At 38.6% G+C, this 19,991-nt stretch overlaps 1 protein-coding gene across 1 annotated transcript in view; it reads left to right on the top strand.

Annotated features, from left to right (window-relative positions):
* LOC126335417 (protein IWS1 homolog) overlaps window positions 1–19,991 on the top strand; it is a 107,425-nt gene that overhangs the window by 49,213 nt on the left and 38,221 nt on the right. The window contains exon 5 of the mRNA XM_049998693.1: window positions 3,363–3,510. Within this exon, the coding sequence (XP_049854650.1) occupies window positions 3,363–3,510 (148 nt within the window). The remainder of the gene's footprint in view (window positions 1–3,362; window positions 3,511–19,991) is intronic.

The raw sequence follows: 19,991 nt of genomic DNA on the forward strand, positions 1-19,991 counted from the left end.
AGACCCACAGGCTGTAGTTTGGTTCATAGGACTGTGACCTCACACCATGTTATCTCCATGTCATCACCATGTACAACATGCTGTTGCCCTGCCCACACCAAAGCAAGCTTTTATCTGATACAATGTTCCTATACGCTTAGTCCACTTTTCCTCCCATTCCTATCTTCTAATCCTTCCTTTTACTCTTCCTTCCTCCTCACCTGTTCTATACTTTGATGAAAATAACTTTGTGATCAACTTTTCAACGAGCAGACTGTTAGAAGCCAGCTGCTTGACAATCCCTTTTTTGTTGGATTCCTAGACGAAGCATTTAACAAATTATGACTTTTTCTAAAGTAGCATTTTTGGTCTATCTCACAGTAAATTACAATTGGTGTTTACATCATTTATGCTATTTGTATTTGTTCATGTGATATTTCTTTTTGGTACAGTAAATACATTACTATTTGTCTTGCACTTTAATTGTGTTGCAGACACAGTCATTAATACTATGGTAACAGTTTTCTAACAAACAACTGTTGACAGTGACAGGTTATTGGAAAATATTTTATTGTTTATCCCTCGAAGGTAGTTTTTTTAGAATTTTTGGCCCTGCATGTGATGACCTTTGTATTTAATGGATGTATGGGCTCATGAAAGAGGTCCACTTTCCTTGTGTCATGGTTGTGCTGTCTCTTGTTATCTTGTGTATCGGGAGCATGTTTGAATTTTCTCCAACACAAGACTTATAGTTTATGTGTGAGGTTCGTAACAGCTTCAAATGCTGGTCTACATGAATCTCTCCATGTAAGTTTTAATGTCATCCGTATTCCTCCTTTTTGTAGTTTGAATATTCTGTTAATGTTTGTTTTGGAGGTTCCTTCCCATCAAACTATGCCATAACTTAGTGGTGAATGGATTAGTGTGTAGTGTATCATTTTCATAATATTTGTGCCTTTGTAGGTAGCTGGGTTCATACGGTACATAGGGTTGGAACAGATTTGATATTTTCAGCCCACATCACATTTTCATGGATTATTATTACAAGGAATTTAGGGTATTTGGAGTTTTCTGCTATGCTTTTATCTATGCAAATGTTGCTGCCCTCACTGTGAAGTTGTTTAGTTTGAAATGTAGGCATTCTGTTTTTGTAATGTTAAGCAAATTTGGTTCATTAGATCTCTCAGTAGTGTTTACTTCTAAGTTTTGTGTCATATGTATGACTAACTATTTTGCCTTAATTAGTGATATTTGGGATGTGACTTACGTGTAAAATGAAAAGCAGTGGCACAAGAATTATCTGTGTGTTGCAGAGAAATGCAGACTTATCACTTCAGATCTTATTTTCTCTTATGTTGTTTCTGTGATTTATGTATTTTGTCTTCCGTTTGTCACGTATGACAGGATCCACACTCCTGCATTCCTTCTTAAACCATACACTCCTAACATTTCTGTTATATTAAAAACAAAGATTCCAAGACTTACCAAGCGGAAAAGTGCCGGTAGACAGGCACAATAAAATAACACACAAACACACACACACAAAATTTCGAACTTTCGCAACCGGCGGCTGCTTCGTCAGGAAAGAGAGAAGGAAAAGGAAAGATGAAAGGATGTGGGTTTTAAGGGAGAGGCTAAGGAGTCATTCCAATCCCGGGAGCGGAAAGACTTACCTTAGGGGGAAAAAAGGATAGGTATATACTCGCGCACACACACTCACACATATCCATCCATACATACACAGACACAAGCAGACATATTTAAAGGCAAAGAGTTTGGGCAGAGATGTCAGTAGAGGCGGAAGTACAGAGGCAAAGAAGTTGTTGAAAGACAGGTGAGGTATGAGCGGCGGCAACTTGAAATTAGCGGAGGTTGAGGCATGGCGGATAACGAGAAGAGAGGATATACTGAAGGGCGAGTTCCCATCTCTGGAGTTCGGATAGGTTGGTGTTGGTGGGAAGTATCCAGATAACCCGGACGGTGTAACACTGTGCCAAGATGTGCTGGCCGTGCACCAAGGCATGTTTAGCCACAGGGTGATCCTCATTACCAACAAACACTGTCTGCCTGTGTCCATTCATGCGAATGGACAGTTTGTTGCTGGTCATTCCCACATAGAAAGCGTCACAGTGTAGGCAGGTCAGTTGGTAAATCACGTGGGTGCTTTCACACGTGGCTCTCCCTTTGATCGTGTACACCTTCCGGGTTACAGGACTGGAGTAGGTGGTGGTGGGAGGGTGCATAGGACAGGTTTTACACCGGGGGCGGTTACAGGGGTAGGAGCCAGAGGGTAGGGAAGGTGATTTGGGGATTTCATAGGGATGAACCAAGAGGTTACGAAGGTTAGGTGGACGGCGGAAAGACACTCTTGGTGAAGTGGGGAGGATTTCATGAAGGATGGATCTGATTTCTGTTAAAATTTTGTGGTCTTTCAGTTATTTTTTGAGCACCTGTAGTGTTGCACATTCTGTAGGCTCATGCAGAGCCCTGTTGTGCCTAGCTGGCTGCACGCGAGCAGCACTGCCACCTCACCATTGTAATCTGACAATCACAAAATTATTTTAATCGAAAGTACAGTGCAACCACAACAGTTCTCCACCCCTTTTGGTCTGCAGCTATGAGACAGTAGTTTTGTGTTCATGTATATGTGTTTGTGTACATTAAAAAAGAATGCCAGTTCATAAGCTGAGCTACCATGCCCAGACTGTTGTTTATGTGCCTATCTGCTGCTCATTGACTCGACCACAGGAAAAATACTTGTCTGCTGATTCTGTTGCTTGTATTCTATTCAGTCTTTTGAATATTGTGTGCTATTTTGTTCCCAGGAAGAGTGGTTTTACTCATTACATTATATACAATTATGACTGTTAAAAAATTTCTCAGATATTCATAATTCTTGTTTGTGTCTGAGGTGTCATTTCAATGGATAACTAAATGGGTGACAGCATAAAATAAAAATGATTAAAATCAGTTTTCGGATAATTCAAATTCTTTTACCTTTTGAAATGTAGACTCACAGAGACACTAATTAATCTTCAGTGATTTGGCATATTAAATGTGCCATATACTGTGAAAAATTCTACACTATATTGCTCCATGTTGTTCTGACACCAGTAATTGGCTCTGCATTACATTTAATGCCAAACTCAGTACATATATTTCCATCCTCTGAAACAGTCTGCAACTAACATATGTGCTCTGTTGCAGGATATTTAACCTAGTACTCACCAATTGCATCCAAAACATTACTATACCTAAAATAAGCAACCAAATATGTCCTTACAGACATTTTTCTTGCCTTGTGACATACTAGTAGAGTATATCCATAGAACACAAGACATAATGAAGTTTGGTAATAAATCTGAATCTCTTTCTGTTTTCAGTGGCTTCAATGCATTGTCGGATTTTGACCTAATGCTTGCACGCAAAAAAGAAATGAGCAAAAGACGGAAGAGAAAAGATATTGACTTGATAAATGACAATGATGAATACATTGCCCAACTTATATCTGATATGAGATACGCCGCTGAGGTAAAATATTTGTCATGAGTATTTGATCTTAAGCATGCATGTTTATTAGAAAATGTTTTTATCCATTGTTTATTATGCTGGATTAGTTAAGTCATGATTACAACATTGAATTCCATAATTAAAAAAAGACTATTTTGCTTGTTTTTGCTGTAAATACACTGAGACTCTATATAAATAAATTCAAACTGATAATTTATTGATAATGGTTAGTGAAGGTGGGAAGGCAGACCCAACGTTTAAAGGGACCTGTCAGCCAGAATTGGTGCTATTTTGTGGCCTGTTAAAGATGATGTGGGGCTAAGGAAGCCAGATGTTTATAAGATTGCGTTCAACTGTGGTAAAACATACATCGGTCAAAGTATTTCTGCGTTTGAGGACTTGGACACCACGCATGGTTACTGCACGAAAAATTCATGCTAGCAGAACATGTCTTATTCAAGGGATACACTTTGAAATAGGATGAGAGACAGGTAGTTGCTACCACTTCCTGTTACTGGGATTGTGTTCTGGATGAAACTATTGAAATTTGGTTGATTGATAATCTTCAGTGGGAACAAGGGCTATCCTTAAAACAAGTTGTGGAACCCTGTGTTCACCTGCATTAAAATACGACATTCTTTGATTGAGTTGGCAGAAGATTTGGATGACAAGTTACAGCAGCGATACTCTATCTTTGTTTGCCTTCACTGTTGGGAGCAGTGCTCAAATCCTTTGCAATGAGGACGGCACTCGTAGCACTTGGAACATGTACCAGGTACTGTTGGGTGGCCTTTAAAGAGGCACTGGCTCCGGCATGGCCTCAGTTCAGAGAGACTCAGCTTGACAAAGATCCATTTACAAGCCCAAAAATAATATGTTAAGGTTTGCTGATCTGCTGTAATTCTGTCAAAGATAATAAATGACATGGAAGATGAGATGAATTTAAAAGATTGTGTCTTGAAAAATAGGTTATAAGATGAATAACAACAAAAGTAAGACAAAACTAATGGAATGTAGTAGAATTAAATGAGATGCTGCTGCTTAGGAAGTAAGACACTACAAGTAGGTAGATGATGTTTACTATTTGGGCAGCAAAATAACCTACCATGACAGAAGTAGAGAGAGTATACTATTATGTCATTACTGAAGTTATTTGTCTGGAGTTTAGTCTTGTGTGGAAGGAAACATGGATGGTGAACATTTCGATCAAGAAGAGCAAAAAAGCATTTGAAATATACTACAGAATAATGGGTCAGAGATTTAAGTTCGTTTGTTTTGCACTGCAGTAAAATGTAGACTTACTTTACTACAAATGATGTATTTTATTTAACAAACACACATCTTAATCTTCTTTAAAGTAATTTTGTATTATATATATCTTTACAGTTTTGTGAATCCTTACATTTAGAGACCAAATTACTCATTCTTTGCAGTACTAACGGTATTTGTAGTTTATTCGTGCGCGTTTTCTACATTATTTTCATAAGTGATGTGCACTTTGAATTAGCCCCCCCCCCCCCTCTCTCTCTCTCTCTCTCTCTCTCTCTCTCTCTCTCTCTCTCTCTCTCTCTCTCTCTCTCTTTCTTTCTGATTTCATGGTGTCACTGTATTCAATCAGGACTCTCCCACCTGCATTTCAACAGCTCTTATCATTTCTACACTCATACAGCCTGGTCACCATTGGACAGTGTATCTGTAGTGATGAGAACTCCCTTGCCCAGTATGCTGTAGGTCTCTACAAACAGATTTCCACTGCCATATTCTCGCATACCCCTAATCCTCCCGTCACCCCCGAGTATGAACTACAAAGTAGTGCCCTCTCATCGCTCATTATCACCATGGACTGCAACAACTGAACCATATCCTTCGCCAGGGCTTTGATTAGGTGTCACCATCCATGGAACTGAGAAAAGTCTTACCCAAGATCCTTCCCACCCTTCCTGAAGTGGTATTTGGTCACCCACCCAACCTACACATCATACTAGTCCATCTCTGTTTCACTCCCACTCCCTTTCTGTAGGGATTATATCCCTGCAGAAGACCCAGGTGCAAGACCTGCCCTTTCCACCCACCCAGCACTTCCTACTTAAGTCCTCTCATAGTCCTATTCTGCCCCGTCAGAGACAGGGCAACCTGTGAAGCGGCCATGTCATATACCAACTCTGCTGCAGTCACTGCACAGCTTTTCATATGAGTATGGTAACCAATCAGCTGTCTATCAGAATGAATGGCCACCACCAAACTGTGGCCAAGAAGAAAATTGACCAACCGGTGGCCCAGTATGCAGCAGAGCACAACATGCTCCATTTCAGCCCGGGCCATCTATATCCTTCCCTCAACTTTTCTTAACTACACAGATGGGAGTTACCCTTGTAACACTTTCTTTACTCCTGTAACTCTTCTGGCCTCAGTCTACATCAACCCACTGTCACCACACCCTCCCCCCAACAGTTTCCACTTCCTTTGTCCTATCCCCCACTGCCAGTGTGTGTCTCCACGTCACCTCCATCATGTGCCGCTCCCCACCAGCTCCAGCACACATGCATCACATGCCTAGCCTGTGCACCTGTCGCCCCTCTCTCCTGCATTCCTAGCCAACAAACCAGCTGCCTGCCTCCAAGGCACTAGCTACCCAGCCCCAACTCGTCTTCGTGCCTCTCGTCTATCCCACCACTCTCCCCATACAATAACCACCCCAGTCCACATGCAATCCATGTTTATGGGCAAACGCACAAGATGACGACTCAGTGCTTCTGCTTTTCGGTGAATGGTTTCTTTTACTTCTAAAATATTTACATTCTGCCAGAACTTTCCTACTATAACTAACTCAGTGAAAAGTTGTCTTCATGTATCCAAGAACCTGTATTTAAAATCAGTACTCATACTTTATGGGTTCGGGTATATCTGTGATGAAAGAATTGTTGTGCCAGATGCTAGCCACAGAGAGAACGATCTTAGTGTTTTGAAACTATAAGGAGTGATCAGTAAGTTTCTGTTCAGGGGCAGGACAGCCCAGAATTGGTATGTCAATGGGGGGGAAAAGGGCGTGAGCATTGATACAGTCATCACCGATGCAGCAAGTTGGAGGTACCCATTTAGTAAAATATCGCGTCCTGCTGCGTGAAGTAGTCCATAACTATCTGGCGCACATCCCCATCCGACAGGAATCGTTGATCCGTCAAGGCCTATTTAAGGGATGGAATTTGTGATAATCTCTTCGGGAGAGATCAGGACTATAGCGTGGGTGCTTTAGTGTCTCCCACTTGAGTTGGCGTAATTTCTATATTACAACATTTGCAATATGGGGATGTGTGTTATCGTGAAGTAGCAGTGCCCTTTGTTGCAATTTTTGTGGACGTTTTACTTTGATTGCATGCTTTAATTTCTCCAGCATTGTGCAGTGCCATTCCCCAGTCATGGAGACACCAGGTACTTTGAAATAAATATGCAATGGACCCCAGTAATCAAAGAACAAGATGAGCATCATGTTTCCAGCAGATGGCATGGAACTTGGCACACTGTTCCACAAAGGTGGTTTTTAACAGACATGTTGACCCTATAAATGTTCTCCCTTCAATAATGGATGTCTGCTGGGGTCTGTCCTTTGGCAGCTGAGAAAGAATAATGGCATGTTCGTCTTGTTGGGATGCATTTGGTAATAATATCACCATAGCTCACATTTCTGCATTTAGTACACTAGTGTCTGAAAGACACCAATGCCCTATCAACCCTTGGTAATATGTTGGTGCTTATGTACCCACATCAAAGTCATTCTACATTGTATATACACTGCAGCAACATCCTCAAATGGAAACTTTTGATCACCCCTTATAAAAATAAATAACGTATCATTCCAGTTACCAAAGCTTCTCTTTCATGATTGTTTAAAGATAAGGAATGTGGACATTATATGAGAATTATAATGTTTAAAACTGAAAAATAAATAAATATAACAACTTCAAAATACAAGCAGTTCTTTAAAAATACCTAAGTATTTCTATTGGACTTGATGCTGAATTGTCGTTTGTTGTGTAATTGTTGCATCCCACATCAGATTATCCAGTTGTCATAAAACTTAATGAGAAATAAAGAAATGAATCACAGCTGTTGTCTTTCCCTCCAGCTATTGCTTTACATCAGTGTCAGTTTGTTGTACCAGGAGTCCGTGGAAGAACACAAGATTGCATCACTGTCATGACATAACAGTATTGAGTTCATACCTGTTCTGAGGTGCCATGAGTGACCTCATTTGAGCTGTTCTGTCAGTAGATGGAGTTAGAATGGCTGCGTCTGCTTCTGTCGGGTGCAGGGTCACATACTATATTAGTGTACTTCCTATTGATTCTGTTAGTAGATGGTTTTTTATAGGCATGGGCTCCACCCCAAAGGGAAGGGGCAGGGTAAACTGGTTGGGCTACAAGCAGGAAACCTAAGGGAGAGAGGTACTGTCAGGAGTGGTAATATGTTATATGGCTCTTACTGCACAAATTGAAGTAATGTCCATTGTAAAAACCTCAAGATCAAAAAATTTTAGTCCTCGTGGTCTTATCTTTATGGAAAGGTCTAGGAACAGAATTATATTCAAAACCAATAGTCAGTGGCATCTCCTTTATTTTATGTTAGACGGGAAGCCACAAATTGATTATTTTGGGAAACTGTTCCAAGACATGAACTGGAGTGATGTATACATTGCTCATTGCATGAATGAAAAATGCAACACATTATTATTTTATTAAGTCCTTACGTTATTTGAAAAAGTTTCTCCCAAAGCAAACCCAAATTAGGCCAGAGTCTACAAACAAGCCCTAGGTTATTCAAGGAAAGACAAAAGAAAATTGTATCTGTCAGTCAGAAAAATCTTTAATGTTGATTCTATAACTCATTACAAGACATACTGCAAAATATTGAAACAAGAGAAAGATAGTTATGTCAGATAACAAAATACAGTGTAGAATTAGTGGAGGAGGATACTGGTAGAACGATAGATGAAGAGGAGCATACAGCATTAAGAGGAAATGATACAATGATAACAGATGTAGTCTTGCGAAACTTATTAACAAGCATTTCATAACTCATAATGAAAAGATGGGGTTGTTGCTTCAGTAGATGCCGCCATGGAATATGTGACCAGAAATTACAAATAACTTCAGTAATATGAATATGGCTGTCACTTAACCAATTGATGTAATGTCCATCATAAAAATTGTAACATCAAAAAATTCTAGTGGTTATGATAAAATATTAACAAAGTTACTTAAACAGTGTATTTATTATTTCACTAACATTATAAGTTATTTGTGTAAGCAGTCACTTACCATTGGAACATTTCTTGGATGGTTGAAGTATACTGAAATTAAGCCTCTGTTTAAGAAAGGAGGTAACATAAATACCGTCAGATTTACATTCCGTTTCACTTATGCCAGGTGTCGGAATTTTTTTAGAAAAGGTGATGTGCAATCAGTTGCTTAAACATCTGACAATATATTATTTATTGTTGAAGTCACATATTGGATTTCTAAAGGGTTCTGACATTGAGAAGGCCAAGTGAAGATTTACTTAATTCATTAGACACTAAATTGAAGGCTACAGGTATATTTTGTGATCTGTCAAATACATTTGATTGTGTGATTAGATTAGATTAGATTAATACTAGTTCCATGGATCAGGAATACGATATTTCGTAATGATGTGGAATGAGTCAAGTTTTCCAATACATGAGATAATTAAGTTAATTTAACAACATACTTAAGTTTATATAACAACTTTTTTATTTTTGTGTTTTTTATTTTTTTATAATTTTTTCCTTAATTTATATCTAAAAATTCCTCTATAGAGTAGAAGGAGTTGTCATTGAGAAATTATTAAATTTGTTCTTAAATACTTGTTGGTTATTTGTCAGACTTTTGTTACTATTAGGTAAGTGACCAAAGACTTTAGTGGCAGTATAATTCACCTCTTTCTGTGCCAAAGTTAGATTTAATCTTGAATAGTGAAGATCATCCTTTCTCCTAGTATTGTAGTTATGCACACTGCTATTACTTTTGAATTGGGTGTGGTTGTTAATAACAAATTTCATAAGAGAATATATATATACTGAGAAGCTACTGTGAATATCCCTAGATCCTTAAATAAATGTCTGCAGGATGATCTTGGGTGGACTCCAGCTATTATCCTGATTACACGCTTTTGTGCAATAAATACTTCATTCCTCGATGATGAATTACCCCAAAATATGATGCCATGTGAAAGCAATGAGTGAAAACAGGCGTAGTAAGCTAATTTACTAAAATGTTTATCACCAAAATTTGCAGTAACCCATATTGCATAAGTAGCTGAACTCAAACGTTTCAGCAGATCATCAAAGTGTTTCTTCCAATTTAATCTCTCGTCAATGGACACACCTAAAAATTTGGAATATTCTACCTTAGCTACATGCTTCTGATTAAGGTCTATATTTATTAATGGTGTCATACCATTCACTGTACAGAACTGTATGTACTGTGTCTTATCAAAATTCAGTGAGAGTCCGTTTACAAGGAACCACTTAGTAATTTTCTGAAAGACAGTATTGACAATTTCATCAGTTAATTCTTGTTTGTCAGGTGTGATTACTATACTTGTATCATCAGTAAAGAGAACTAACTTTGCCTCTCCATGAATATAGAATGGCAAGTCATTAATATATATTAAGAACAACAAAGGACCCATGACTGACCCTTGTGGAACTCCATTCTTGATAGTTCCCCAGTTCGAGGAATTTGGTGATCTTTTCATATTATGAGAATTGCTTATTTCCACTTTCTGTACTCTTCCAGTTACGTACGAATTAAACCATTTGTGCACTGTCTCACTCATGCCACAATACTTGAGCTTGTCTAACAGAATTTCATTATTTGTACAATCAAAAGCCTTTGAGAGATCACAAAAAATCCCAATGGGTGGTGTTCGGTTATTAAGATTATTCAAAATTTGATTGGTGAAAGCATATATGGCATTTTCTGTTGGAAAAACCTTTCTGGAAACCAAACTGACATTTTGTTAGTACTTCATTTTTACAGATATGTAAAGCTACTCTTGAATACATTACTTTCTCAAAAATTTTGGATAAAGCTGTTAGAAGGGAGATTGGACGGTAATTGTTGGCATCAGATCTATCCCCCTTTTTATGCAAAGGTATAACAATAGCATATTTCAGTCCATCAGGGAAAATGGCCTGTTCCAGAGAGCTATTACACAGGTGGCTGAGAATCTTACTTATCTGTTGAGAATAAACTCTTAAATCACAATATCCTTTTAGTGAATTAGAATATTACAGTTTAACTGTAAGTGCTGCAAAATGGTTGAAATCATGTAACTCTTGACATGAAGGAATGGGTCTCCATGAGGAAAAAGTGTGCACAAGGTTCCATCTTAGAACTATTACATTTGTATATGATACAAACATGTTAGTAAATGGTAAATCAAGTATAGTCTTAGAAAATTGGGTAGTGACATTTTCATGGACATTAATTAATGTTTCCCAACCAACTCTTGTTACAAAATCTTGAAAAAAGCAGTCTTGCAGTTTAGAACTTGGAAGATGCTTCCCCTCAATTATATGCCTAAAATATAATGCTGAGCAGGTGGAAGAACTGTACAGTATTAAATTCTTGGTATTACAACCTGATAATATATTCAGTTGTGAGGAGCATACCTCAGAACTGCTGAAGCATCAGAACAAATTTGTTTTCAATTCGGATGTTGTCGAACACAGGTGATATAAAAATAAACAATAAAACATACTTCAATTACTTTATTTCCATAATGTCATATGGGATAATTTTTTGGGACAACTGATTGAGTTAAGCTAAAGTTATCATAGTCCAAAAACGTGTATTATGAAATATTTGTGGTGTGAACTCAAGGAGGTCATGCAGAGGTGTGTTTTAAGGAGCTGGGGATACTAACTACTGCTTCCCTATATATTTATTTTTTAATGTAATTTGCATTATAAATATATCTCCTTTTTTTTCAAACCTACAACTCAGTTTGTGGAATCAGTACTAGAAAGAAGACTGATCTCAAAGATTCAAAGTCACTTACTTTGGTCTAGAAAGATTTTAATTATACAGGAACACACTTTTTCAATAACTTGCCAGCAGGCATGAAAAGTTTAGCTACTGATAAAGTTCAGTTTCAGAGACCTTAACAGATTTATTAGTGGCTAACTTTTGTAGCTGTCAGTATTGGCATTAAATGTCTCATAGAATTACAAAACCTCATTTTTAATATGTTTAAAATGTTTCTCTATCTTTGAATAAGTTTCCCTTGTTGCAGTTCAATATGACATGGATTTTAGTTTTTAGATACTCGTCAGCCATTACTGCAGTTCCAATTGTCTTTGTATACCCATGTTTCTAATTATCCATTGTTTGATGTAATCTCACACAATCTCTACAGGTTTTAAGTCCCAGCGTAATAGAGGAACGTGTAAGCATCCTACTTGTTCTTGGACGACTCAACATTACTGTAATTTTTCCCCCCTGTTTTTAATCCCGTTTTGTGGGTAGCACATACATGACAGTTACACTAAATAGCTACTTTCATATTCAAGCAGGAATTAAAAATTTTATTAATCACAAAGTAATTTCCTAAGTAGTGATGACAATAATACTGTTGGTTTAACTGAAAATAATTTTCATAAAGAAATATTCATAATTTAAAAATCGTCAAGAACACATGGAAAAGAAATATGCAGTGAGCTAATGGTAGTTTCAAACATATTTATTATCTGTCTTGTTTGCATTAATCTTTTAAATGACTGGTTTTGCTTCTAAATGAACCATCCTTAACTATGTCAACAACAGTAAAATAACTAATTAGCAAATACTCAGCAAATTACAAAATGTTAGCATACCATTTCAAAATTAAATGCACCAGAACGTACCTGCATGTATCGCTTACAAAAGTAACTAGCCCAACTATCAGCAAATTTACATACTATATCACACAATAAAATAGTGATTTGGTAGAATGCACATTATTAACTTAGCCCATAATGCTACTGCTGACAGGTGGCGTCTGGTAAATTTGTCACCTTTGAATAAAACATATACATCCTTACTGAATTAACAATAATTTTTAAAGACTTTATAAAAACTTCATTAAGTGCTCACAGTTTAAAAGAGGATGTGGCATTGCTGTAGGCCTGTCTGCAACGGGACTTGCTCACTCATGTAGTCACTATTTTGGCATTGTGTGGCGAGCTGACTAGTTGCTTGCTGACTGCTGCTATGGGCAGAGGGCATTGCAATAACATTCTTTACTGATGTCAGGGGCAGCACATACACAGAATAACGGGAATGTTTAAAATGTTTAGGGGCAGCCATGGGCAGGTGGTAGCACTGCGGGTTTGTGATAGTTAGCGAGTAAACAGTCCACCATTTCAGTAATCATGGATCAGTGGAACGGACAACAGCATGCATTATCCATAAAAATGTTTTATAAAAACAGTGGTAGTTTTGTAGCAGCACAGAGGGAGTTTCAACGTTTTTATAATTTACGTCGTCATGATGCCATTCTGTTGAAACGTGCGATAAAATGTTGGATTACTAACTTTGAAGAGACTGGACCCGCCCACAAGAAGAAACCAACAGGACTACCAAGAAGTGCACGTTCTCCAGTGGACATTGATGTTTCACACGAGTCTGTCTTGTGGATCCCACAGCATTCAATTTGTAAGCAAGCAGCAGTGGTTGGAATGTCCAGGGAGAGAGTTCACAGAATTTTTCATCTTGATTTAAAATTTCATTCGTACACACTACAGATGGTGCAACAATCGAAGGACAACGATTACCGTTTACGACTAGGATTCTGTCAACAAATGATGACAAAAATAAACAATGTCGATGAATTTCTAAACAAGTTGTGGATGTCAGATAAGGCTCATTTTCATTTCACAGCTAATGTGAATAAACAGAACTACTGTTACTGGGCAAACACAAATCCTAATGACATTCATGAGTGCCCTTTACACACTAGTTAGTAAAGTGACAGTATGGTGTGGTGTTTCATCACATGGGATTATTGGACCGTATTTTTTGAACAGGGAAGCAAAATAACTGTCAACCTCCAATTGTTATATGGAGATGTTACAAACTTTTGTTACACCTGCATTGAACAACTTTCCAAGCATTCAGGAATCCTGGTTTCAGTAGGACAGAGCGTCATTCCACACTGCACGGCAATCAATGACATATGTGCGAGAATTGTTTGGCAACCACGTGATCTCATGATTTGGTAACATACCCTGGTCCCCTAGATCACCAGATTTATCCGTTTGTGATCTTCTTCTTCTTCTTCTTCTTCTTGTGTGGCTACCTCAAAGCAAAGTCTACATGTCTTGACCAAGAACCCTGGTTGAGTTAAAACGGAGAATTCGGGATGCAATTAACAGCATCACAGCAGAGATGTTGCAGCGGTCAATGAGGAATCTCAACAGCAGATTTCACAAATGTATTTGCACAGGAGGGCGCCATCTAAAGGACATAATTTCTAAAAAATGATAAATGCCATCAGTGTTTCATAAATGGCAAAGTTGTAAGATTTTAATTACTATGAATGCAATTTCATTCCTTCATCACTTCTAGTTTTACTGGACTGTTTCCGTTTTTCTGTGTCACCCTGTACATTCCAGCTATTCCACCACACCACTTTCTCTCAGTTGTTGCCTTGGACATCCATATGCAACAATCATCACATTAGAGAACTCATCATAAATGTTAAAATGGGCATTGTGTTTAAATTTGCTTTGCTAATTCAGGACTAATTTCGGATCTCACTTTTTATGGTTGTAAATTTCAAGTTCTTCCAAGATGTTAAGGATTCACAACGTTTAAATCATTTATAGGACATCTAAATTTATCTTAGTGTATCACAATTGAGTGCTTTAAGATTGACATGTGACGGGTAGACTGTCCGCGTGTTCTCACAGGAAACCCTCATCAGGGAATAGCCACCAGGCGGTGACGTTACCAGACCCTTACTTGTTGTGTCAATGACTAGATGGCACTCTGTTCAGTGAAACTTGGAGCAACGTTGCCAGAGCACAAGCAACCCCAATTCACTTGTCACTGTCTGGCATCTGTGAAGGACAGGTGTTTCTTACCAGGGTGTATATGCCCTTGGACAACCGGGAAATCCAAGAAAAACCCAGGAATTTTTTCATCCGGGAGAAAACCGGAAAAAAGCTGGGAATTTTTCAGTGTTTAGTTTTCAGTTAACTTTTTGTAATTTTTGCTGGTAAGAACTGATACTCTTAACATCTGTAAACATCAAAATGTGTCAAAGGCTTTCGGGCGAAGACTTTGCAATACTTCATAACGACAAACTGCTTACAATGAGCATGATGTCACAAGTGTTTGCATTAGGTTCATTTGAGCACTTTCCAGTGGGCTCAATCGCATGCATCGTTGGGTTGCGCATGAGCAGTACCTTCTCCAGCTTCTGGCTACTTCAAATGTGGTTGTTAGTGATTTTGCTGTTTCCTCTTTGTTTCAAGCTCTCACATCAAATGAAAACAATGTGGCTGGGAGCTATCAAGTGAATTAAAATACATTTACATAATTACAGAAGGCTAAAATTGTTATTGTTGTTTTCTGATTTTACTTTATTTCCACGTTTTTTGCTGTTGAGCATTAAGTGCCTTGCAGAACAACGAAGTTATTTTTGTTCGTTTGCTAAAGAAATTTGGCTTTTTTAAAAATCTTTTCCGCAGACGGAGTCAATTTATTTGTAAGGAAGTGTTTCAGTCCAAACTGTTAGCTAGTTTCAACTGTTCGCTGAATTTCAACTGCACTTTTTCAACTTCTGGCTCGTATGGCATTAAGCCATAATAAAGAACCCAACATGAGATAATACAATAGTGGTACTCCAAGAAAATTTAAGTCCCGAAGACCACACAGAAAACCTTAATACCAGGTTGGGGTCTACTTCAATGTTTATCTGGACATACAAATGTGCACTTTAAGCCGACTTATGCATTTTAGTATGGTTTACCAAATTCCGATGCTCTTGGAGTAGCCTCTGAAGTTTTCTTTCTTTTATGACATAATGTAAGTTCATACAAACATACAGGCTTCCTATATCATCGTAGCTGCGCACATGCAGAAACGCCTGCTTTCTGATGCTCTCTGGCAGTTCCTGAAACGAGCCTGTTTCTAACAGGTTGCGTGAAAATAAAGTTTCAAAATAAAATTCCTTTTATGCAAGATGAATTATGTTACGCATGAGATGTTGGATGAATTTCTTAAGTCTCAGAGCATTTGACTCTCATTTAGAACTTAACACTTAGAGGACCAGGCACTCAGAAGAATTTGGAGCCCAGAAGACCAGACATTTATTCATTATTTAAATTTTTATTGGCACATTTGTGTTATGTATCTTAAAGTGTAATACAAAAAAAGACCAATATTATATGTATACTATATGTACACTATGTATATTAATTTAAACCATAAACGTTTCCAATTTGTGTTCGCGCTACTTAACAGTTACATTGACTACATCACATGCCTAAGTTCTGAATATCTGCTGTCATTGCTATGAGCTATGATTACCACTGTAGGCACATCACAATCTCGATTTCAATGCTACGGAAACAAATGTGCTGTGTTTGGTGAAATTCAAATTTATGCTTTCGTAATACAAAAATTGAGGAAAATATGCTGTGGTTCTCTCTCTCTCTCTCTCTCTCTCTCTCTCTCTCTCTCTCTCTCTCTCTCTCTCTCTCTCTCTCCCCTCTCTCTCTAAAGTGCTGGAAAGTTCTACACTGGTGTATAAAATTTTAACCATTAGTGGGATTTATAAGTTTTATAGTCCTGAGGGAAAGTATACTATCCCTTGACACAGACAGAGTGTGTGATCACTGGGGAAAAAGTGTATTTTTAACTAGGAAATCCATGAAAAATCCGGGATTTCTTTTTCTTGTCCACATATACAAAGTGTCGTCAGTGGGTGGAGTCATCAGGTTAAGTGCCAGCGAGTACATTAACTGTGGAAGGAGCAGATGAACAAGTTGTGAACTAAAAATGTTCAGATTTCCTCTCAAAGATGAAGAAAGGTTAAGGAAGTTGATTTTGAATTCTAATAATTGAAAATATTCGTGATACGTAAGAACTAATGAAGAGCCCTAATAACTAGATTCTGTCTAAATATTGTTGCTCTTAGGTGTTCATACCATGTGGCAGCCACACTTCCATATGATATGATCTTTAAAGAAAAACATTACCACCACTTGTTTTTTTAATTATTCATTTATTTCACTATGGCAGTTTCAGCTGTAGAGCCATTTTCAAGTGCAGGGTGAAAACTGAAACCAATAAAACATATGGATAGTGAAGTGTGAGGCATAATGTAGTAACATTTGATAAAGACAATTTTAGGAGCATTACTTCAGTTTTCACAGTGCATTTGAAAATGGCTCTACAGCCGAACATTGAAATAAGTGTATGGTAAAAAGTTACAGTCAAGTGGTGGCAATGACTTAATTTAAAAAGTATGTTATGACTGAGATTCCCAACAAAGGAAAAATCGTCATACGATACCATTTCCTAGTTCTAAAGCCTGCTGTATTCTGGAGAAAATGGAAGCGAATATGTGTGAACAAGTGTAAACCGTGGTTTACATAGCAGTGAATGGGCATTCATAGACAATTTGCTGGTGTTGACTACCATTTGTTTATACCTGTGAACAAGCGTTTACACCAAAGGGAAGGGAGGAGAAACAAGAGAATGAGCATAATGTGCCAACTCTACTAACACTGTGTATTTCTATTTTCTTCTTCTGTAATAGTCCTCACACAGCTTTCACACGATAATGTCTCTAGTTACAACTAATATTTAAATCTTTAATAGTGAGTTAGGGTTATTTTTCCGCTGCTTTTGACAAAGCAAGCAAAAAATGGAGTTGGGGTCTGAATTTGTATGTAATCATGGAACAAGTGGAGGTAATGCACTTAAAATTGAATTGCAGCTCCAGCCTCCTTTAATATTATTCCAAAACTTTCAGACACATCAGTTGATGCATTTCACAGGCTTCTCACTACACTTAAAGGGGAAATTTAAAAGCAGAGCATTAAACACTGACAGCAAACAGATTCAGATTCTTTAATGCCATTGACCACATACAGTAGAACAAGCTTTTCCAGTGATAGCAAGTTACAGTTGCAATCCAAGTACTAAAATTAATATTCATATTACATGGACAAATCGAGTATCTTTTGTACAGCTATAATCTTAAATATTAATATCATCAGCTCATACACAAAAGTACGAGTTCTCCCTGCGATCCTAGTGCCGAAGCGGAGAAGATGTGAGTTCCTTTGATTCTTTGCCGAAAGACCAACAACCATCTGAACATGAGCAAACACCAGCTAATGTGTAACAAACGTGATCAAATGTTTTCTTGCACTCACCAACTACTTGCACCAGCAAGTATTCTCGTTCACTCTGGTAGAAACCAGGCATGAGTGAGCAATTCATCAGTGCTCTCTGCCATTCTCTCCTATTAAAGGACGTATATGCCCCAAAAAAAAAAAAAACCAGGAATTTTTTCATGTGGTCAGATCTTGGTAATTTTTAGAATTCCAGGAATTTTTCATTAATTTAGTTCTCAGGTAAATTTTTGTAGCTTTGACTGGTAAGAACTGATACCCTTAACTAAGAATTTTACTTCAGCCCACTACTCCTGAATAATACTACCGCAACAAAACTTAAGCAAGAGAACACCACCAAAATAAAACTAGTTGCAAAGAAAATGTGCCATTTACAACAACACACAAGCATTTGCCGACAGCAAAATGGGTCGACGGCTTCAGGATGAACACTATACAATACATTGTAACAACAAAGTACTTTCAGTGAGCATGATGTCACACTTCTAATTACGAATGCTGATTTGAGAAGTATTATTTTCAAAGTAAATTTTCTAAAAACAAAGATTCCAAGACTTACCAAGCGGGAAAGCGCCGGCAGACAGGCACATGAACAAAACACACAAACACACACACAGAATTACTAGCTTTCGCAACCGATGGTTGCTTCTTCAGGAAGGAGAGGGAAAGACGAAAGGATGTGGGTTTTAAGGGAGAGGGTAAGGAGTCATTCCAATCCCGGGAGCGGAAAGACTTCCCTTAGGGGAAAAAATGGACAGGTGTACACACACACACACACACACACACACACACACACACACACACACACAGAGTAAGGGCAGAGATGTCAGTTGAGGCGGAAGTACAGAGGCAAAGAAGTTGTTGAAAGACAGGTGAGGTATGAGCGGCGGCAACTTGAAATTAGCGGAGGTTGAGGCCTGGCGGATATCGAGAAGAGAGGATATACTGAAGGGCGAGTTCCCATCTCTGGAGTTCGGATAGGTTGGTGTTGGTGGGAAGTATCCAGATAACTCGGACGGTGTAACACTGTGCCAAGATGTGCTGGCCGTGCATCAAGGCATGTTTAGCCACAGGGTGATCCTCATTACCAACAAACACTGTCTGCCTGTGTCCATTCATGCGAATGGACAGTTTGTTGCTGGTCATTCCCACATAGAAAGCGTCACAGTGCAGGCAGGTCAGTTGGTAAATCACGTGGGTGCTTTCACACGTGGCTCTCCCTTTGATCGTGTACACCTTCCGGGTTACAGGACTGGAGTAGGTGGTGGTGGAAGGGTGCATAGGACAGGTTTTACACCGGGTGCGGTTGCAAGGGTAGGAGCCAGAGGGTAGGGAAGATGGTTTGGGGATTTCATAGGAATGAACCAAGAGGTTACGAAGGTTAGGTGGACGGCGGAAAGACACTCTTGGTGGAGTGGGGAGGATTTCATGAAAGATGGATCTCATTTCGGGGCAGGATTTTAGGAAGTCGTATCCCTGCTGGAGAGCCACATTCAAGGTCTGATCCAGTCTGTTACCCCGGAAACCATCCTTGTAACCATTGATGCCATTTCCCTATACACGAATATCCCGCACGTCCAGGGCCTCGCTGCAATGGAGCACTTCCTTTCACGCCGATTACCTGCCACCCTACCTAAAACCTCTTTCCTCGTCACCTTAGCCAGCTTCATCCTGACCCACAACTTCTTCACTTTTGAAGGCCAGACATACCAACAATTAAAACAGCCATGGGTACCAGGATGGCCCCCTCGTATGCCAACCTATTTATGGATCGCTTAGAGGAAGCCTTCTTGGTTACCCAAGCCTGCCAACCCAAAGTTTGGTACAGATTTATTGATGACATCTTCATGATCTGGACTCACAGTGAAGAACAACTCCAGAATTTCCTCTCCAACCTCAACTCCTTTGGTTTCATCAGATTCACCTGGTCCTACTCCAAATGCCATGCCACTTTCCTAGACGTTGACCTCCATCTGTCCAATGGCCAGCTTCACACATCCGTCCACATCAAACCCACCAACAAGCAACAGTACCTCCATTATGACAGCTGCCACCCATTCCATATCAAACG

The sequence above is a fragment of the Schistocerca gregaria genome, chromosome 2 (assembly GCF_023897955.1).
Source record: "Schistocerca gregaria isolate iqSchGreg1 chromosome 2, iqSchGreg1.2, whole genome shotgun sequence".
NCBI classification, from domain to species: domain Eukaryota; kingdom Metazoa; phylum Arthropoda; class Insecta; order Orthoptera; family Acrididae; genus Schistocerca; species Schistocerca gregaria.